The sequence below is a fragment of the Megascapheus bottae genome, chromosome 11 (genome assembly GCF_031878675.1).
Source record: "Megascapheus bottae isolate mThoBot1 chromosome 11, mThoBot2.hap1, whole genome shotgun sequence".
NCBI classification, from domain to species: Eukaryota; Metazoa; Chordata; class Mammalia; order Rodentia; family Geomyidae; genus Megascapheus; species Megascapheus bottae.
Genome location: NC_143519.1, coordinates 9,030,897 through 9,051,199, shown reverse-complemented (window position 1 = coordinate 9,051,199; position 20,303 = coordinate 9,030,897). Strand labels below are relative to the sequence as shown.

Sequence of the window (20,303 nt, the reverse complement as noted above, 5' to 3'; positions counted from 1 at the left end):
GTCACTTGAGCCACAGTGCCACTTCTGGCTTTTTCAGTGTATGTGTTACCAAGGAATTGAACCCCAGTCTTTGTGCATGGTAGGCAAGCACTCTACCACTAGGCCAAACTCCTAGCCCTCATAAGAATATTATAAAGTGCGTCCTAACAAGATTATTTATAATAGAGTAAATGTGGGATATCTGAATGCCCTACAAGCAGAAATTATTTTGTTTTTCCAAGACAGAATTACTATGTCAAAGGCAAAAGGCAGTTTTATGGCAGCATTTAATATTACCAGATACTTTTTAAGAAAAGTAGGTTTGTTTGATTCACAAGGCCCTAGTTCAATAAAGTCTCGTGTCTCCACATATTTTAATTTTATCAGTTTAATAGTTATGTGATAGCCAGCGTATTTTGATGCATTACTTTCTGTGCTGTTGTGGTTTCTATGTCTTTTTTTTTTTTTCTTGCTTGTGTGTCGGTGGGGCCTGGGCTTTCTCCCTGAGCTGTTTAGCTCAAGACTACCGCCCTACCCCTTGAGCCCCAGTGCCACTTGCGGTTTTCTGGTGGTTAATTGGAGATAAGAGTCTCAGGTTCTTTAGTGTTCAGGCTGGTTTTGAACTGCTATCCTCAGATCTCAGCCTCCTGAGTAGCTAGGATTATAAGCCTGAGCCACTGCACCTAGCCTTTTTTTCTTGCATTTGGCTTTTTGTTTTTGAAACAATAATTGAGCTCTGAGATTCTTTTCCTGTATCATCTGCTTCTCTTTTTACAATTGAGATGAAATGTCAGCTCTGGTCAGAAGTAAATAGCTAGATCTTCATAGGGTAAGATAACAGTTCCATTTCCTGTGGAAAAGGTTTAACTAAGCTACTACTAACTTAGGTATGTTAGATATCAAGTATGCTTACTAGCACTCTGCGACTAACAGTTGGAGATTAGTGAGCATTTGCTGCTTTTAACTTTCAAGTAATTATTGGCTCTTCAACATGAATTCAGGCTTAAAAACTAAAAATAGCATTAACTCTTCAAAACATCTGCCACTCTTACTGTTTGGTATGTAGATCATGCTCTTGGATGAAAGAATAACGTTATATTTCCTGTGCTATGGGAGAAAACTACCAAATACAATCCCACATGGTTTGCAGCAACAAAAACCATTACATGAGCTGGGTGCAGTCGCTCACACCTGTAGTCCTAGCTTCTCAGGAGGCTGAGATCTGAGGATCAAGGCTCAAAACCAGCCCTGGCACTAAAGTCCGTGAGACTCTTGTCTCCAATTAACCACCAGAAAATGGAAAGTGGTGCTGTGGTTCAAGGGGTAGGGTGGTAGCCTTGAGCTGAAGAGCTCTGGGACAGCACCCAGGCCCAGAGTGCAAGTCCCACAACTGATAAAAATAAATAAATAAATGCCTTTACGTGAGCTAGTTTAACAACTGTTTTTTTTTAACAACTGTTTTTTGTAGCAGTATCTGGATTTGAACTCAAGACCTTGTATTTTCTCCGCTTGCTGATGAGTTGAACCATTCCAACCTTGTTTTTTGGTGGTTACTTTTGACAGGGAGTCTTAAGAACTTCTGCTTCAACTGGCTTCAAACCAGTCTTATGGATCTTAGCCTCCTACATAGCTAGATTGTATGTATGGGCCACCAGTAGTGTCCAGATACAGTTTTTTGTTTGTTTGTTTGTTTTTTAACTACAACTTTATAATGAAAGAAAGCATACTCCAGCTGGGCACTGGTGGCTTGTGCTTGCAATTCTAGCTGCTCAGAAGGCTGAGATCTGAGGATTCCATTTCAAATCCAGCCTGGGCAGGAAAGTCCATGAGAGTTTTATCTTAGTTAACCACCAAAAACCTGGACGTGGAGCTGTAGGTCAAGTGACACACACATACACACACACGCGCGCTCGTGTGTGTGTGTGTGTGTGTGTGTGTGAATTGATATGTATAAGGAATTCATTTTCTCTAGAATAAAAGCATTGATTTTTAGCTCCTGGAAATTAACCTATATGTGGCTGTTACTAATTCAAATGAGAAAACTGGCATTGGGAAGAATCACTTGTACCAAAATAAACACATATCCCAAATATACTCTCTTTGAAAAGTGAATGTATAATTGAACAGCTGAACTAGAACCACAGTCTGTTCGTCACACCACTTACAGGCACACAGGCACAGCTAGGTTCAGAGTGCTCCCATACTTCTCCAGTGTCTCTACTTTTTCCTTGTAGTTTCTGTCTATCATTGTGGTCTCATTAACTTTTCTAGTTAATTTTGTTTACATGACAAGGTCATTTTCTACTGTCATAAAACAAATATCTACATTTTGTGCAACATTTTTTCTTCTTACCTTTCTTACTTTCTTATTGTTTATTATCATTTGGTAATAATTCTTATTGGCTGTAATTTGTGTTTTATATGTTCCAGGTACCCTAGTTAATCTAGGCAACTTATTTTTAGATGGGGAAGCAGATGCTCAGTAAGATTTAGTGGACTGTCTCAGCCATACGTAGCTTACTTATAAAAATGAAGCCAGGATGCAAGCAAATCCTGGACTCTTGATTCTGAAGTCCAAATCTTTCATTACTTTGTATGTTGATATATTTTCCTTTCCTATACAACTCTCTGCCTTTCTTCATGGAAACCCTGGCTGCTTATAAGCCAAGATTTCTAGAATTAATGTGTTGATCAACAAAAAGTTGTTTGCCAGTATTGGGACTTGAACTCAACACCTCTGGACAGTCCTGTGCTCTTGACTTTTTTGCTTAAGATTGGCATTTCACTACTTGAGCCACATATGTGCTTCCAGCTTTTTGCTAATTAATTGAAGAAAAGAATTTCTTGGAATTTGTCTGTTCAGGCTGGCATGGAAGCAGAATTATCAGATCTCGGCCTCCTGAGTAGCTAGAATTATAGATTTGAGTCCCTGGTGACCAGTTTCTATTCTGTTTTGTATGTGTATATGCCATTCTTAGGGCCTGGACACTGTCTGAGAGCTGATTTTGCTCTTTTTACCACTTGAGGTCACATATCCACTTTTGGCTTTTGGGGGGGTTTATTGATTATGAGAGTCCCATTGACTTACCTGCCTGGGCTGGCTTCAAACCATATCTCTCAGATCTCAGTGGTTAGTATTACGATCATTAGCCATTGGCATCTGGCTGGATTCCAGTCTTATATAGATTCAAAGTGAAATTTTATTGTTCAGGGTGTGAAGGAAGAATCCTGGTTATGTAGATCAACTACTGAACATTGCTGGTTATATAAAACGAGTTCATGAACAGTCACTGACATGTTTTATTGGAACATGTGAATTCTGGAGAGAGAAAAAAAATGCTACTGGGCCAAGTGCTAGTGACTTACATCTATAAACCTAACTACTTGGGAGGGTACAATGAGGAGGATTATGGTTTGAGGCATATATCTGGGCAAAGAGCAAGACTACCTCAAAAATAACCAGCACAGGGCTGGGAGCTTGGCTTAGTGGTAGTGTGCTTGCCCACCATGCATGAAGCCCTGGGTTTGATTCCCTGGAACCACATACACAGAAAAAAGCCAGAAGTGGTATTGTGGCTCAAGTGGCAGAGTACTAGCCTTGACCAAAATGTGTCCAAAGACAGTGCTCAAGCCCTGAGTTCCAGCTCCAGTACTGGCCAAAAAATAAATAAATAAAATAACACAACTAGGAAATATGACAAGTTGCACAGGATTCTAGATATTCACATGCAATGAGACCAAAAGAGGATATTCTTAGGAGAGAATCACAAAGGTGCAATGCCTAAATGCCTCTTCATATTTATATAAAATTATCTATCTATCTATCTATCTATCTGTCTATCTTTTGTTTTCACAAAAGACTTAATCATTCTTTTTTTTTTTTCTGATAATTTTGCCTTTTGGGGGGGGGTGGTGGTGGTCATGGGGCTTGAAGTTGGCCTGGGCACTGTCCCTGAGCTCTTCAGCTCAAGGCTACCGCCCTACCCTTAAGCCAAGCCCCACTTCTAGTAGTTAATTGGAGATAAGAGTCTCAGGTCCTTTTGTGCCTGGCTGTCTTTGAACCTTGATCCTCAGATCAGTCTCCTAAATAGCTAGGATTACAGGCATAAGCTACAGTGCCCAGCTGATTTTGCCTTTTTTTTTTTTTTGACCTTATATATGGTGCATTCATGTGTATACCATCAGGTGGGTGCGGAGCATAAAGCTTGATGAAAAAGTGCAGCAGTGGAGAACACTGGACATTGGTGAAAGTGAACTATACAATTTATGGGTGGTGGTGGGAGGGAGGGACTGGATGACTGTACGAAGGGAAATGGACTCATTACCTGACTCATATAAATGTAACCCTTCTGTGTATCACCTCTATTATCACCTCTCTAATAATAATTTTTAAAGAAAACACAAAGAACTAGGGTCATGCCTCAGTAATAGTGTACCTGTGTACCACATGTTCTAAGCACCTTGACTTCAAACATAGTAACACACACACAGACACACATATGCACACACGCATGCACACCCACACATGCTTTGACTTTTTTTTTTTTGGTGGGATGGTCTGTTCTAGGGCCTGGGCACTGTTTCTTGAACTTTTTCACTCAAGGCTACTGCTCTTAACACATTGAGCAACAGCACTACTTCCAGTTTTCTGGTGGTTAATTAGAGATAAACGTCTCACAGGCTTTTTTGCCCTGGTTGACTTTGAACCATGATCCTTAGATCTCAGCCTCCTGAGTAGCCTAAGCTGAAGAACTCAGGGACAGTGCCCAGGCCCAGAGTCCAAGCCCTAGGACCTACAAAAAAAATTATGTGTGTGTATGTATGTATGTATGTATGTATATTTTTACGCATATATATGTATATTTGGGAGAATAATTTGAGATTGACTTCTAAATTAAAACCTTTTTCATCAAAATTTCTTAGTATAAGATTATACTTAGTCATTATATGTTTGTATTATGGGAATTATTAGTTGACTATTTCTTCTTAAGGCAAATTTCCAGAAGGAGGTGAACTTAATTAACTTTTGGAGGGAAAATAAAGTTGTTACAGTAAATGATGACTTCAAAGAAATCAAATATCCATTATAGTAGTTGCTATTTTAATAAGAAAATGAAATCCCACAGAATCAGTAGCAACTCCAAGAACATATAATAAATAACTTTATTGCTTTTTCCTTTATCTTCTTGACTGCATACCTTTTCTGTCTGAATTATAAATCCTTCGAAACCAAGTATTCATGAATTAGTGTTAATGTGTGTTGACTGAAATTTTTATGTCTTCAGCATCAGTTTATAGATGTTCTTCAGTTCTCGTCAGAATTTTTTTTTGTGGGAGAGGGGCAGGTCAATCATGAATTCTTTTTTTCCCCCTCAAGGCTAGCACTCTCCCACTTTGAGCCATAGCACCACTTCTAGTTTTCTGATAGTTAATTGGAATTAGAGTCTCACGGACTTTACTGCTGCACTGGCTTTGAACCATGATCCTCAGATCTCAGCCTCTTGAGTAGCTAGGATTACACGCATGAGCCACCAATGCTCAGCCTAGTGTCTACTATAAACTTAATATTTTTCCTTTTTTGAAGTCATCGTTCCTGTTTCTAGAACATCTTCCTACCCTAACCCTTACTCTTGTATGTTTTGTTGTGTTGTGTTATGTTGTGTTTGTGCAATACTGAGTATTGAATCCAGAAGTCTGTGGCCCTGGGTTTGATCCCTAGCATTCCCAGCAACAAGAGAACCAGAGAGTACAAAGTATAGGAGAAAAAATCAGAAGACATAAGGAGAAAGACATAGAGGAATGAAAGCAGCAGAAATTTAAGTGCTGATGGTCACAGTTGTCTAGCCATTTTTGTTTCTGCAGTCCAGTTATATTTATTTCCTCATCATAAAGTTGAATATATAATTCTTAGCTCATCATGTTATGAGAATTGTAGTTGATTATTATCTTTCCTCTTTCCTAGACATCAATAGCCGTGATGAGAGGAACCGATAGGCATGAGCAGTGACTCACACACCAGTGCAGCTAATTCTTCTCACAGAAACCCTAAGAGTTATCTAAGTGAAACATATCTGCACATTGTATTTGTCTATTATTGCCTTATTCCGTCCTCACATTTAAAGCAATTCCTTGTCCGAGAGCACCTTTGTTGAAACAAGATCTAGAATTGGAAGTAGTGACCATGGCAGTCAGTCTGGTGCCATGCTACCTCTAAACTTGTATGTGCTGTGTGTAAACTTTGTTTTCAGGTGGAAATTTTGTGGGAAATACTTTTTGGATTTTTCTGTTTGCAAAAATTTGGTTGATACTCTTGATAATTATAGACATCCTTAAGAACCACAAAGTAAGGATAAAACATGCCTTTAAGAAACATTGCTGATATCTTTGGGTTTTTTGTTTTTTGTTTTAAATGCACTGTTTTGCCATGTCAGAAAAGGTTGACAGATAAGAAAAAACCTAATGGGAGTTGGACATTAGATAAAATCTAAGGGCAAGATGAGTGAAAACTAATAAAGTATACATAATTTTTCAGAATGGGGAAAAAAGAGGTATGAAAAACCCTTGGCGAAATAGACTAAAATGGGATAAGATTGTAACAACTGGTTGCAACAGATACTGAGGCCAGGTGCCAGTGGTTCCTGCCTGTAATCCAGGCTACTGTCGTATGATAAGAAGAGGGTGGATAAGAAGACGGTTTGGTTGGTTATAAATTTAGGGGTGATGGTGAAATAGATATATGAGATTGTTGTGAGATTTTTTTTTAATGTCAACTGAGATTTAATGGAAGTGGTGTGGCTTAGCCTAAGAGAGGGGTAGAGGATAATCCTATGGGAAGTAGTAATGGGACTTCTGAGACAAGTGCCTGAAGCTAACTTGGATCTTTACTTTAGCAAAGATGATGCACCTGGAATGTTTTTGTCAGTAGTGTTATAATAGATTCTATATGAACTGTGTGTAAAGCTAATAGAATATAGCCTTTTTAAAAATATATACCAAGTTAAAAATTATTGATTGCTACTATAAAGGAGATGTCCAGAGGGGTTACAGTTACCTAAGTCAGATAAAAAATACATTTCTTTTCAACAATGTCACCTCTTTCCTCACTGTTTCTCAGTTTTTCCCTCCTGTACTCAGCCACAAGTTGTATAGTGTACATTTAACATAGTGTCTAGTAAATATCATGGCTGCATTTGTTCACTCTATGTAGAATATAGTCTTAAAGTTATATGGCAGCAAAAGATTAATTTTGTCATGGACAAATTCACACACACAAACACATACGTGTGCGCGCATGCACACGTGCCTGCTTGCTTGTGTGCTTGTTTGCTTGCTTGCTTGCTTGCTTGCTCTGGGATTGAACTGAAGGCCTGGGTGCTGTCCCTTAGCTTTTGTTCAAGGTTAGTGTTCTGGCACTTGAGCCACAACTTTACTTATATCTCTTTTGGTGCTTAATTAGAGATAAAAGTCTACAGACTTTCCTATCCAGGTTGGCTTCCAACCATTATCCTCCGATCTCAGTGTCCTGAGTAGCTAAAATTACAGGTTTGAGCCACTGGTGCCCAGCTATTTGTGTGTGTGTGTGTGTGTGTGTGTGTGTGTGTGTGTGTGTGTGTGTGTGTGTGTGTGTGTGTGTGTGTGTGTGTGTGTGTGTGTGTGTGTGTGTGTGTGTCTGTGTATGCCATACTGGGGCTTGGACTCAGAGCCTGGGTGTTGTCCCTTAGCTTTACCACTGAAGGTTGGGGCTCTACTATTTGAGCTACCCCTCCACTTCCCGCTTTTTGATGATCACCTAGAGGTAAGAGTTTCACAGGCTTTATTGCCAGAGCTGGATTTGAAACACAGTCCCCAGATCTCAGCCTCCTAAGTAGCTAGGATTACAGATGTGACTCAGTACTCATTTAAAAATATATATATATATTGGGGCCGGGAATTTGGCCTAGTGGTAGAGTGCTTGCCTAGCATGCACGAAGACCCAGGTTCGATTCCTCGGTACCACATACATAGAAAAAGGCTGGAAGTGGTGCTGAGGCTCAAGTGGTAGAGCTCTAGCCTTGAGAAAGTCTAAGGACAGTGCTTAGGCACTGAGCTCAAGCCCAAGACTGGGGGAAAAATATATATATATACAATTTGTGATACCAAGGAATTGAACCCAGGGCTTTGTGCATGCTGGGCAAGCACTCTACCACCAGGCCACACTCCCAGCCACCCCCATTTTTTTTTTTTTTTGCTTTGGCTGTTATTCATATAGTGACTTGTGATTTTGCCCTGATGGGTCTAAGATGACAATCCTCTCCCTCTCTACCTTCTGAGTAGCTGGGATTACAGGTGTGAGCCCCCATGCTCAGCCTTAAGCTTCTTAAAGCTGCATGAAATAGAGATTATTACCACATTCTAAAGATTTAAGAATTTTGAAGTATAAGGAAGTAAGTAACCTTGCCCAACTGATGTCAAGAATGAGTGAGTGAGTGAATGAATGAATGCCCATTTTCAGCAAGCGTGATCTAGCTTTTGTAAAGACAAGCGCTAGGTACAGATTTTGAAACTGAAAACATAGAATTTAATGAGTGGTTTAATTCCTTATTTTGAAAAAAATGTGAACTACATTAGCTTTTTAGTGCTCTTTCTGCATTCATTAAAATATGTTAAATGGAATGTTTGAATTCTGATATATATCCTCGTAGCAGTGTTACCCCTTCTAATAAGTGAAAATTATTTTGGCAGAATAAGCTGTCAACTGGGAATTTTGCCTTCCCAATAGTTACATGTTAATTATTCTTGCATGTTGTAATGCTATAGTGTCATGTCCCACCTCTTTTTAGCTAAAATGACTGGTAATATAATATGGAATATTTTATGCAAAGAGATAAGTTTCTTTGTATGTTGAAGGCAGAGTATGGCAGGTGAGTTGCAATTCCGTTTGAGTAGAATTATGGGATGTGTACGTGCAGATACACAGGATGTCTTTCATTGTAAATCATGAACATCGGATGCCCCGTATAATTGGTAAGCACAGTAGTGTCCCCTTTCCCTGTTCTTTCCCTTTTTGATTTTAACAGGTAGTTAGCATCTGATGTGTTAGGCACTGTTTGGAATATTTTATAAAGCTAATATGAAATCTGCATATCACTAGGAGATGAACACTGATCTCTGTTTTACAGATCAGGAAACTGGAGCACTCATGGGGAAACTGAGGTATTAAGTAACTTAACAGAAATCTTACTATTAGTAACTAGCACTAGAATATCCCATCTTGATTTTGGTATTGAGGACTGGTGATAACACAAGTTAGTGAAATCAAAATGATAGATATGGCTTTTATACCATTTCAGGAAGTCTCCTGATCAAGTCCAGAAGTAGCCACACAAAAATACTTGTGCCTGGTCAGTAGCTCCTATTTAATGATTTTTTTTTTTTTTTTGGTTACTGTCAAAAGTATTTCAGGTCACAAATGAGGTATCAACTTCTTCAACTAGTGAATTCTTTTGTGAATATCAACAAACTCCATTTGAGAATTTCAGTAACTGTTCAGCTACACCTGGAAGAAATTGGGGGAGCTTCAATAGGAAGATGTGCTTTAAATTACTTCATATTTTCCAGGAAGCTGATCCTGCTTTTTGCCCCCACCTCATTGTTGAACTTGATCTTCAGTGTTTCTACCTTGTAGTACAGCATTCTCAAATTGATCAAGAATGCCCTCCAAAGTTAGACCATGTGTCACTGTGAGCACATCATGCTTGAGCATGCACGCACATGGCATTGTATTTATAGTATAGTTGACTTAGAAGTTTCTAACCAACTTGGTAGTGTTTCTTGGTTGCAGTGGAGGTTTAAAACAGTTTTAAGGGGGCCAGGAGTTTGGCCTAGTGGTAGAGTGCTTGCTCAGCCCGCACAAAGACCCAGGTTCGATTCCTCGGTCACATACATAGGAAAAAAAAAGCCAGAAGTGGTGCTGGGGCTCCAGTGGTAGAGCTCTAGTCTTGAGAAAGTCCAAGGACAGTGTTCAGGCCCTGAGCTCAAGCCTAGGACTGGCAAAAACAAAACAAAACAAAACATTTTTAACGGGGGCTGGGAGTTTGGCCTAGCGGTAGAGTGCTTGCCTAGCGTGTGCGAAGACCGGGTTTCGATTCCTCAGTACCACATATATAGAAAAAAGCCAAGAGTGGTGCTGTGGCTCAAGTGGTAGAGCTCTAGCCTTGAGAAAGCCCAAGGACAGTGCACAGGCCCTGAGCACAAGCCCAGGACTGGCAAAAAAAACAAACAAACAAACAAAAAAAAACAGTTTTAAGGGGCCAGGAGTTTGGCCTAGTAGTAGAGTGCTTGCACAGCATGCACAAAGACCTGGGTTCGATTCCTTGGTACCACATAGGTAGAAAAAAGCCAGAAGTGCTGCTGAGGCTAGAGCTCTAAGAGGTAGAGCTCTAAGAGGTAGAGCTCTAAGCCTTGAGAAAGTCCAACAAGGACTGGCACAAACAAACAAAAAAAACAGTTTTAAAATATATTTTTGTTCCATACAATGAAATATTGAACTTGGAAGCTAGTTTTTTAAGAATACATTACCTGGGCTAGGTGGCAAAATGCTCACCTGGCAAGTACATTGTCTTGGGTTTAGTCACACACACACCCCTAGACAGTGTAATGTCTTGGGTTCAGTCCCCAGTACCCGAAAAGAAAAGACTCTCTCTCTCTCTCTCTCTCTCTCTCTCTCTCTCTCTCTCTCTCTCTCTCTCTCTCTCTCTCTCTCTCTCTCTCTCTCTCTCTCTCTCTCATACACACTCACCCTCACCATCCCTGGCCATAAAAGAATTGGCAAACATAGTGAATTCAAACAACAAATGTTGGTGGGAATGGGGGGGGGTGACAAAGAAACCCTTTTGCACTGTTACTGGGAATGTAAACTAGTACAGCCACTCTGGACAGCAGTCTGGAGGTCTGTGATCCAGCCATACCATTCCTAACCATCTACACAGAACCTTGTGAGCCAGGATATTGTAAAGACACCCGCACTTCCATATTCATTGCTGCACTGTTCAACAGTAGCTAAGCTATGGAAACAGCCCAGATACCCACAATAGATGAGTGGATCCAAAAACTGTAGTTCGTATTCACAATAGAATTTTTCACTGCCAATAGAAAGAATAAAATAATGTCATATGCAGGAAAATAGTTGGAACTACAGCAAATTATGTTGAGATAAGCCAAGCTCTGAGAAACAAATGGTACACTTTCTCTGATATGGGAAATTAGACCTAAAATACACTGAGATGTGTTAAATTATATAGGATTCTAGATATAGTGAAACCAAAAGAGGATACTCCTAGGAGAGAAACAGAAAGGTACAAATGCCTACATGCACGCACACACATGCACACACACACACACACACATATTACATGTACATATGTATACATATACACATATAAATATATAAAGATAATATAAATATATACATATAAATACACAGACACACATATATAAACTCCAAGATATGGGAACAAAATCTCTTTTTGTTCAAGTTTTTTGTTTTTTTAATTTTGTTGGTGACTGTCTTCTTTGTATATAATATATTCCCATGTTTATCTTCTGGAGAGTGTTGGGGAATACACAGAACCCTAGGGAAAAGGAGAAAAAGTGCAGCAGTGGAGCTCACTGGACACTGAAGAAAATGAACTCTACACCTCATGGGTAGAGACAGGAGGAAGGGTCTGGGAGGGAGTGAGGTAAGGAAAGGAAATATACTATTGTCTGACTCATGTAATTATAATCCTTCTGTATATTACCTTTGTAACAGCTAAAAAATACATATATTACTGTGACAAGTATTTTTAGGTAATTTTTAAAAACAATGGAAATCTGCAACTCTGAAAGTTATTTTTGGTATCTTTTAATGCATTTAAATTTATAAAGAATCTAGCTTAACATAGGTTGAAAATTTTAAAAAGTCACATTTCAATTTGTCAAATATTTTTCAGTTCCAAGCATGACTTAAGTCTCTCTCCAATTGTTGATGTTTGATTCTGATTCTCTGTTCTCATTTTCAGGCTGAAATAGAATTATTTGTGAACAGGCTTGATTCGGTGGAATCTGTTCTCCCTTATGAATATACAGCGTAAGTTTTGGCTTGTTCTTTATATGAATTTTATGTGTCTTGGTATGATTTTTTGCATTTAGAACTCTTAAAATTTTTTCTAGTGTTAGGTATACATTTATATGTATATTTAAAATATGTAGGGCCTGGAAATAAATTTAAATACATACATATATATATATATTAGGGGGGTCATGGGGCTTGAACTCTGGGCGTGGGCACTGTCCCTGAGCTCTTCAGCTCAAGGCTGGTGCCCTACCCCTTGAGCTACAGTGCCACTTCCAGTTTTCTAGTGCTTAATTGGAGATAAGAGTTTCACAGTCTTTAGTGCCCTTAGGTGTACCGGCTGGCTTTGAGCCACTTCCTCAGATCTCAGCCTCCTAAGTAGCTAGGATTACAGGCATGAGCCCTAGCACCTGTCCTCATTCTTCCATTCTTATACAGAATTCCTCTCATATATTGTCAGTCCCCATCAAGAACCACTGCTTTTGATGTGCATGTGTCACTTTTTTTTTCTAAGAATTCTTATTTAGGTAACTACATGTATTGCTTTAAAATTAAAAAAAAAAAAAAAGAAAATAAGACTGGGAGCCAGTGGCTCACACCTATAATCTTAACTACCCAGGATGCTGAGATCAGAGGATTGGGGTTTGAAGTCAGTCTAAGCAGGAAAATCCATGAGATTCTTTTTTTTTTTTTTTTTTTTTTTTTGCCAGTCCTGGGCTTGACCTCAGGGCCTGAGCACTGTCCTTGGACTTTCTCAAGGCTAGAGCTCTACCACTTGAGCCTCAGCACCACTTCCGGCTTTTTTCTATGTATGTGGTACCGAGGAATCGAACCCGGGTCTTCGTGCATGCTAGGCAAGCACTTTAACCACTAGGCCAAACTCCCAGCCCCGTCCATGAGATTCTTATCTTCAGTAAACTACCAGAAAAGCCAGAAGTGGAGCTGTAGCTCAAATGGTAGACCATTAGCCTTGAGCAAAAGAAGCTTAGAGACAGCACCCTGGCCCTGAGTTCAAACCCCAGGACTGCCACAAAAAAAACAAAACTAAAGCCGGGTTCAGTGGCTACTCTGGAGGCTAAGATCTCAGCATAGGCATTTCAAAGCCAGCCCAAGCACTAAAAGGACACTAAAGACTGTGAGACTCTTATCTCCAGTTAACCACTAGAAAACTGGAAGTGGTCCTGTGGCTCCACGGGTAGGGCAATAGCCTTGAGCTGAAGAATTCAGGGATAATACTCATAGCCTTAAACTGGAGAGCTCAGGGACAGTACCCAGGCCCAGAGTTCCAGCCTCATGACTGACACACACATACCACTAAAGTAAACTGATCCTATCATAATCTAATTTACACCTGTCTCAAAAATATTTTAGCTATTTTCCTTGTCAAGATTCATTAGTTTGCTAATAGTTTATAGACGTTAATGAATACTGATAAATTACTCTGTTGTTTTTGGGGGGGGCGGGGCTTGAGTGCTATCCCTGAGATTTTGTGCTCAGGGTTAGTGTTCTAGCACTTGTTCCACAGCTCCATGTCTGCTGGGGGTTGGGAGGGGGAGGGAAAGTGGGGAATGTGTGTGTGTGTGTGTGTTTAAGTGGAAGTAAGAACTTCATGGACTTTCCTGCCCAAACTGGCTTTGTACTGTGATCCCCAGATCTCAACCTCTGAGTAGCTAGGATTATAGGCATGAGTCATTGGCACCTGGCCTGTAATGTTATTTCTACAGAAAGATTTGGCATAGATAGTTATTACAAAAGAAGTTATGCCTATTCGTGTCTGTATTCTCAGCTGGTCAGGATCCTGAAATCTGAGGATCACAGTTCAAAGCCAGCTAGAAATTCATGAGACTTAGCTACAGGACTGGCACCAAAAAATGATGGAATAATATTCTAAATTTCCTTGGAGGATAAAGATATAAATGATTTTAAAGCACAGTATAATGTATTGATTGATTGATTTTTGTTAAAATTCTCTCAATTTCCATTTCAGTTATAGTATTATGTTTTAAAAATGTTATTTAGACATGAGAGTGTTCTGAAGTATAATTTATAATGTTTTGTTTGGGGAAGTTGTGACATATAGGACTTAGATATAAAAATATGTCTTATATAAGTAATTTTTCAGTGCTGTCCATATGATTCATATTTCTTTTCTTTTTATATTTAAAAACTTGAATACTGTTTTCTCAGGTTTGATTTTTGTCAAGCTTCAGAAGGAAAACGCCCATCTGAAAATCTTGGTCAGGTATTATTTGGGGAAAGAATTGAACCCTCGCCATATAAGGTTTGTATTTAATGTTACATAAAAATTCTCTAGTTGGGCCGGGAGTTTGGCCTAGTGGTTAAAGTGCTTGCCTAGCATGCACAAAGACCCGGGGGTTTGGCCTAGTGGTTAAAGTGCTTGCCTAGCATGCACAAAGACCCGGGTTTGATTCCTCGGTACCACATATAGAAAAAAGCCGGAAGTGGTGCTAAGGCTCAAGTGGTAGAGCTCTAGCCTTGAGAAAGTCCAAGGACAGTGCTCAGGCCCTGAGCTCAAGCCCAGGACTGGCCCAAAAAAAAAAAAAATTCTCTAGTCACAGGTTTTGGTTGTTGTTTGTTGTTGTCTTTTTGACAGTACTGGATTTGAATTGTTTGCTAGGCAGTCTCCACCACTTGAACCATACCTTTAGATCTACTTTTTGCTGGTTATTTTAGAGATGGAATCTAGTGAACTTTTCTAACCCAGGCTGAAATCAAACTCAGTCCTCCATATTTCAGCTTTCTAGACAGTTTGGATTACAAGTGCTAGGTTTTGAACTTCCTTCCTTCTTTCTTTTTTCTTTGTAAGAAATACCTAAGAGGGCCGGGAGTTTAGCTTAGTGGTAGAGTGCTTGCCCAGCATGCACAGAAACCCGAGTTCGATTCCTCGGTACCACATACATAGAAAAAAGCCGGACGTGGTGCTGAGGCTCAAGTGGTAGAGTGCTATCCTTGAGAAAGTCCAAGGACAGTGCTCAGGCCCTGAGCCCACGCCCAGGACTGGCAAAAAAAAAAAAAGAAATACCTAAGATAACTTGTCTCTTTAAAGGTAAAAGACAATCTATTTCTTTTGTATCCATGAATAATTTCTTAAAGCTACAGTTTAAAAGAATACTTTTTCTTCTCATTACATGCCTGTCTTGAAGAATTTTTATGCAACTACTGATATGTGATAATTATAAAAGGCAATATTCAGACATCCTCCCCATTTACGCACACCTTATAGGATGACCAACCACTTAACTTTTCCACAAAAAGTTGTCTCAACTGTTTGTTCCTATTTATTTACTAGCAGTATAGATTTACTCTCTGTTCCCAAGTGTAGAACTGCCTAGGCTTCCCTAGTGGGTGTTTCTGTTTTTGTTTTTGTTTTTTGGTTGGTCATAGGGATTGAACTCCAGGCCTATGTGCTGTCCCTGAGTTGTTTTGTTTTGTTTTGCTCAAGGCTAATGTTATACCACTGAGCTACAGCACCACTTCCAGTTTCCAAGTGGTTGATTGGCGATAAGAGTTTTATGGACTTTCCTAGTCTGGCTTGAATCTTGATCCTCAGATCTCAGTCCCTGGAGTAGCTAGGATTACAGATGTGAGCCACTGGCACTTCTTTTTTTTTTTTTTTCTTTTGTCGGACTTGAATTCTGGGCCTGGGCGTTGTCCCTGAGCTCTTCAGCTCAAGGCTTATGCCCTACCCCTTGAGCCACAGTGGTACTTCCCATTTTCTGGTGGTTAATTGGAGATAGGAGTCTTTTTAGTGCCAGAGCTGGCTTTGAACTGCAATCTTAAGATCTCAGCCTCCTGAGTAGCTAGGATTGCAGGTATGAGCCGTCGCACCTGGCTTGAAACTTTTTTTTTTTTTTTTTGCCAGTCCTGGGGTTGAATTTCAGGGCCTGAGCACTATCCTTGGGTTTTCTCAAGGCTAGAGCTCTACCACTTGAGCCTCAGCACCACTTCCAGCATTTTCTACATAGGTGGTTCTGAGGAATCAAACCCTGGTCTTTGTGCATGCTAGGCAAGCACTCTACCACTAGGCCAAACTCCCAGCCCCTAGTGCCCCATTCTTAACAGGCAGATCCTGTACCATTTGAGTTATACCTTTATCTAGAACATTTTCGATAGTTATCATCAGTTAACTTTGTAGGTATGAGGTATTATCCTCAATATAGTTATATCATTACTAGTTTTGGTTATGCATACCTATATCCCAGTTACTTGGGAAGTTAAGAGGCCAAAGAATCTGGGTTTGAGGCCAGCCCAGTACAGTAAAGTAAAACCCTATCTTCAGAATAAAATAAAAGGGCTTGGAGGGCCAGGAGTTTGGCCTAGTGGTAGAGTGCTTGCCTAGCATGCACGAAGACCCAGGTTCGATTACTTGGTACCACATGCATAGAAAAAAGCTGGAAGTGGTGCTGAGGCTCAAGTGGTAGAGCTCTAGCCTTGAGAAAGTCCAAGGACAGGGCTCAGGCCCTGAGCTCAAGCCCAGGACTGGCAAAAAAGGGCTTGGAACATAGCTAACGTGAGTTCAGTGCATGGAATTATAGAAAATAAAATTACATATATATACACATATGCACATGTGTATATGTGTATATATCTCATCGGCACCCAGAATTATTTTTCCTTTAAATCTATTATCTTTTAAGCTTGTTATCTTTCCACATTGCAGTCCTATTTATATCTGCTCTCCTATTACACAAAAAAATAAAGTGTGGGGCTGGGAGTTTGGCCTAATAGCAGAGTGCTTGCCTAGTATGCACGAAGACCCAGATTTGATTCCTTGGTACCACATAAACATAGAAAAGGCCAGAAGTGGCACTGGCAAAAAATAAAATAAAAAGTAAAATAGTTTATAATTATAATAACACCCTTATATGCAAAACTAAATGGTATAGAATATAGAATGAAGTCTCTCTTTCCCCCCAGTGGTACTTCAGTTTCTCTCTCTTTTTTTTTTTTTTTCCTGCTATCCTGGGGCTTGAACTCATGGCCTGAGCAGTGTCCTTAGGCTTTCTCAAGGCTAGCGCTCTACCACTTCAGCCACAGCACCACTTCTGGCCTTTTCTGTATATGTGGTACTGGGGAATCAAACCCAGGGGGCTTCATGCATGCTAGGCAAGAAGCACTCTACCACTAGGTCACACGCCCAGCTACTTCAGTTTCTTGTTATATCTTTTCTGAGAAGTTTCACATACCTACAAGTTTATGTAAATAAAACATTTGCTTATTTATATTTTAATATATCCTGCATTATTCATTGTTCCTTTACTTTGTTGCCTTGTGTATCTGGACACATGAAAACGTTCATTGTAATAGCTATAACTTGACCCTAGCTTTTATTCCTCAGTCTGACAGCTGCCTCTTCTGTTTTCCTGTTCCTCCCTTTGTGACCCTCCACTTAGACATTTTTCGCTAAGCACACTTAACTCCTTGGCATTATTCCTGAGTGCCTGTACAGTAAATCTCTGCAACTGGATTCTCTTATTAGCCAACTTACTCCTTTGCCATCTGGACCATGATACCCTATGAGAAAAAAGGGTAATCCACTAGGAGTTTATAGGTTTGAATCACAAATGACATCCTCTGCAAATATGATAGTCTGAAGTTTTCCATTCTGAAAATGTCAATAGTCTTAAATATTTTTCAAAAGGAATGAAATCAGTATGTTGGCATGGGTAGCCTGGAATTGGCAAGCATGTTAAGTGTGGAATATCGCTCTGTTGTGATATTTTGAGAGATCACTTTCGAGGGTGTTGCATTATTTTTATAGAAGAGTGATTTTCAGGCATATCTATTAAATTGTATGATCAAGTTATATGTTGCAGTAGTCTCTTAGTCCTATCTTTCTGTTTATGTGTTAGCCTTGAGAAATTTCAGGAACTTCAATAATGAAGTTCAGTGACATGAAGAAACAGCAGGGGTCGCTAGCAGCATACTATACAGCCCATATCCCCAGCAAACACAGGGGAATCCAGCAAAATACACAAACCAATCAAGGAGTCTTCTCCTTTAGAGCTATTGCCTGATACAGATTAGTACCCTTAGTAAGACACAATTCTGGGCATTTCTGTTTATGTGTGAAGGCTATGCTTATACCAAAGATTCTTTGTGTCCAGTATTTTTTCATTTTAATTCCTTGTCCTTAGAAATTATAGCAATGTAGAAAGAAAAACAGAAGCCATGATTTAAAATAGAAAAAGATACACATCTAATGTTTTTCCAGAATTAGGACAGTGTAGAAAGAAAAATAAGCTGGGTGCAATGAGTGGTTCATGCCTATAATCCTACCTACTTAGGAGGCTGAGATCTGAGGATCGCAGTTCAAAGCCAGCCCGGGCACTAAAAAGTCTGTGAGACTCTTATCTCCAATTAATCACCAGGAAACTGGAAGTGGCATTGTGGTTCAAGGGGTAGGTGATAGCCTTGAGCTGAAGAGCTCAGGGACAGTGCCCCGGCCCAGACCAACAAGAAAAAAGAAAATTAGAAAAACAGGAGTTCAAATCCCACCACCAGGAAAAAAAGAAAAGATAAATAGAAGGTGTGCTTATAAATGGGAGAAAGACAATGCCCCAAATATTTTCCTGGAGTTGCACAGAAAATGTTAGGATCAAAGTTTATGTGAAATTATTTAATTCCCAATCTTAAAGGCACAGAGTACACATTAAGGCCAATACAAAGGAAAACTGTGAGCTGAGAGATCAGATTTTTCTTTCTAAAGTAGCCATAGATGTACTGACGAATATTTTTATCTCATTTTTAATTCTCTGACCAGTTTTCAATGGCTTATACCTTACATCTACAGTAAAAATAATTGTAACAGCCAGTAACAAAACAAAACCCCAAATCTAGTTTACCATCTTTTTATCTTTTGTTCAGGTCAAAAAAAGAACAGTATGTATGATATGAAACTGGAGCCACACCTTAGGAGGATCAAAAAAATCTCACCTCATTTCTAACTACTCATTGATTCATTCACTCACTCATTTAGTACATTTTAATACTTTTTCTGTAGCAGGCACAATTGTAGATGTGGGTGCAGTAGTCAAAAATCTGTGGTCTCAATCTTTCTCTTCTTAATGGGAAAAGGAAACAGACAACTAAAATATAATTACTGTTGAAAGAACTTCTAAAAATAAATCAGAGAAAGTAGACATGGGATTTGCACTTTTAAAGAGGCTTACCAGGAAGGTGATATTTAAAAATGTAAATTTAAAGTCTTACTGAGAAGGTGACATTTGAATACAAAACCTGAGAGTAGTAAGAGAGTAAGCCAGTGAACACCTGGGGAAGGTGTTCCAGGTGAAGAGAAGAGCAGATGCCAAGGTCTCAAGGCAGGAATTCACCTAGTGCATTCAAAGAACAGAAAAAAGTCAGTACAACTTGGGCAGATGAATATATACAGACTCTTAGATGAGGGCAAAGAAATAACAGGGCCACATCACAGAATGACTGAAGGCCACTACAAAAAAACTTTGGCCTTGGACTAGGAATATAGCTTAGTGATAGAATGTTTGCCTCATGTGCCCAAGGCCCTGCATCCAATCCTCATTAGTGAAGGAGGCAGAAAAAACATTTTGCTGTTCAAATGTGAGTAAGAATGGAAGTTTTGTTTCTATCAGGATCACCCTGATAAAAGAGAAAAATGTTGAGAATGGATCCTGGTAGCACCAAAAGAAGAGCTAAGGGACCGGTTAAGAGATTTCACAGCCATCTACATTGTGCCTGATAATGGCTTAGCCCTTATGTGATTTTGACTAATGATTACAACAAATTGAGAGAAGAGCAAAGGGCCAGCAACAAAAGTTGCTGGTTGCTCACACTGATAAATTCTAGCTACTCTGGAGACTGAAATCTAAGAATCTCAGTTTAGAGTAGATACAGTCTGGGTAGATACATCTGAGAGACTCCTATCTCCAAATAGCAAACAACAACAAAAATGGAAGTGCTGGAGTGCTAGCCATGAAGAAGAAGGCCAAATAAAAGTTTGAGATCCTGAGTGCAAGCCTCAGTACCAGCCTCCTCCTCCAAAAAAGAAAAGCTTTCAAGGAGGGAAGAAAGTCCATGAAAGGAGTGAAGGACAGTGAAAGATCCAAAGCCTACAGTTGAGAAGTACTTGAGCCACATTCTCAGTCCTTTTGATTTTAGTTTTTCAGGTAAGGTCTCGTGTCAGTTTTCCCTGGGCCAGCCTCAGACTGATCCACTTCCCAGGTAGCTGAGGTTA

At 39.6% G+C, this 20,303-nt stretch overlaps 1 protein-coding gene across 1 annotated transcript in view; it reads left to right on the top strand.

Annotated features, from left to right (window-relative positions):
- Tm9sf2 (transmembrane 9 superfamily member 2) overlaps positions 1–20,303 on the top strand; it is a 61,131-nt gene that overhangs the window by 3,457 nt on the left and 37,371 nt on the right. Inside the window, exons 2-3 of the mRNA XM_090341931.1 lie at positions 12,018–12,085; positions 14,258–14,351. Coding sequence (XP_090198057.1) covers positions 12,018–12,085; positions 14,258–14,351 — 162 coding nt within the window. The remainder of the gene's footprint in view (positions 1–12,017; positions 12,086–14,257; positions 14,352–20,303) is intronic.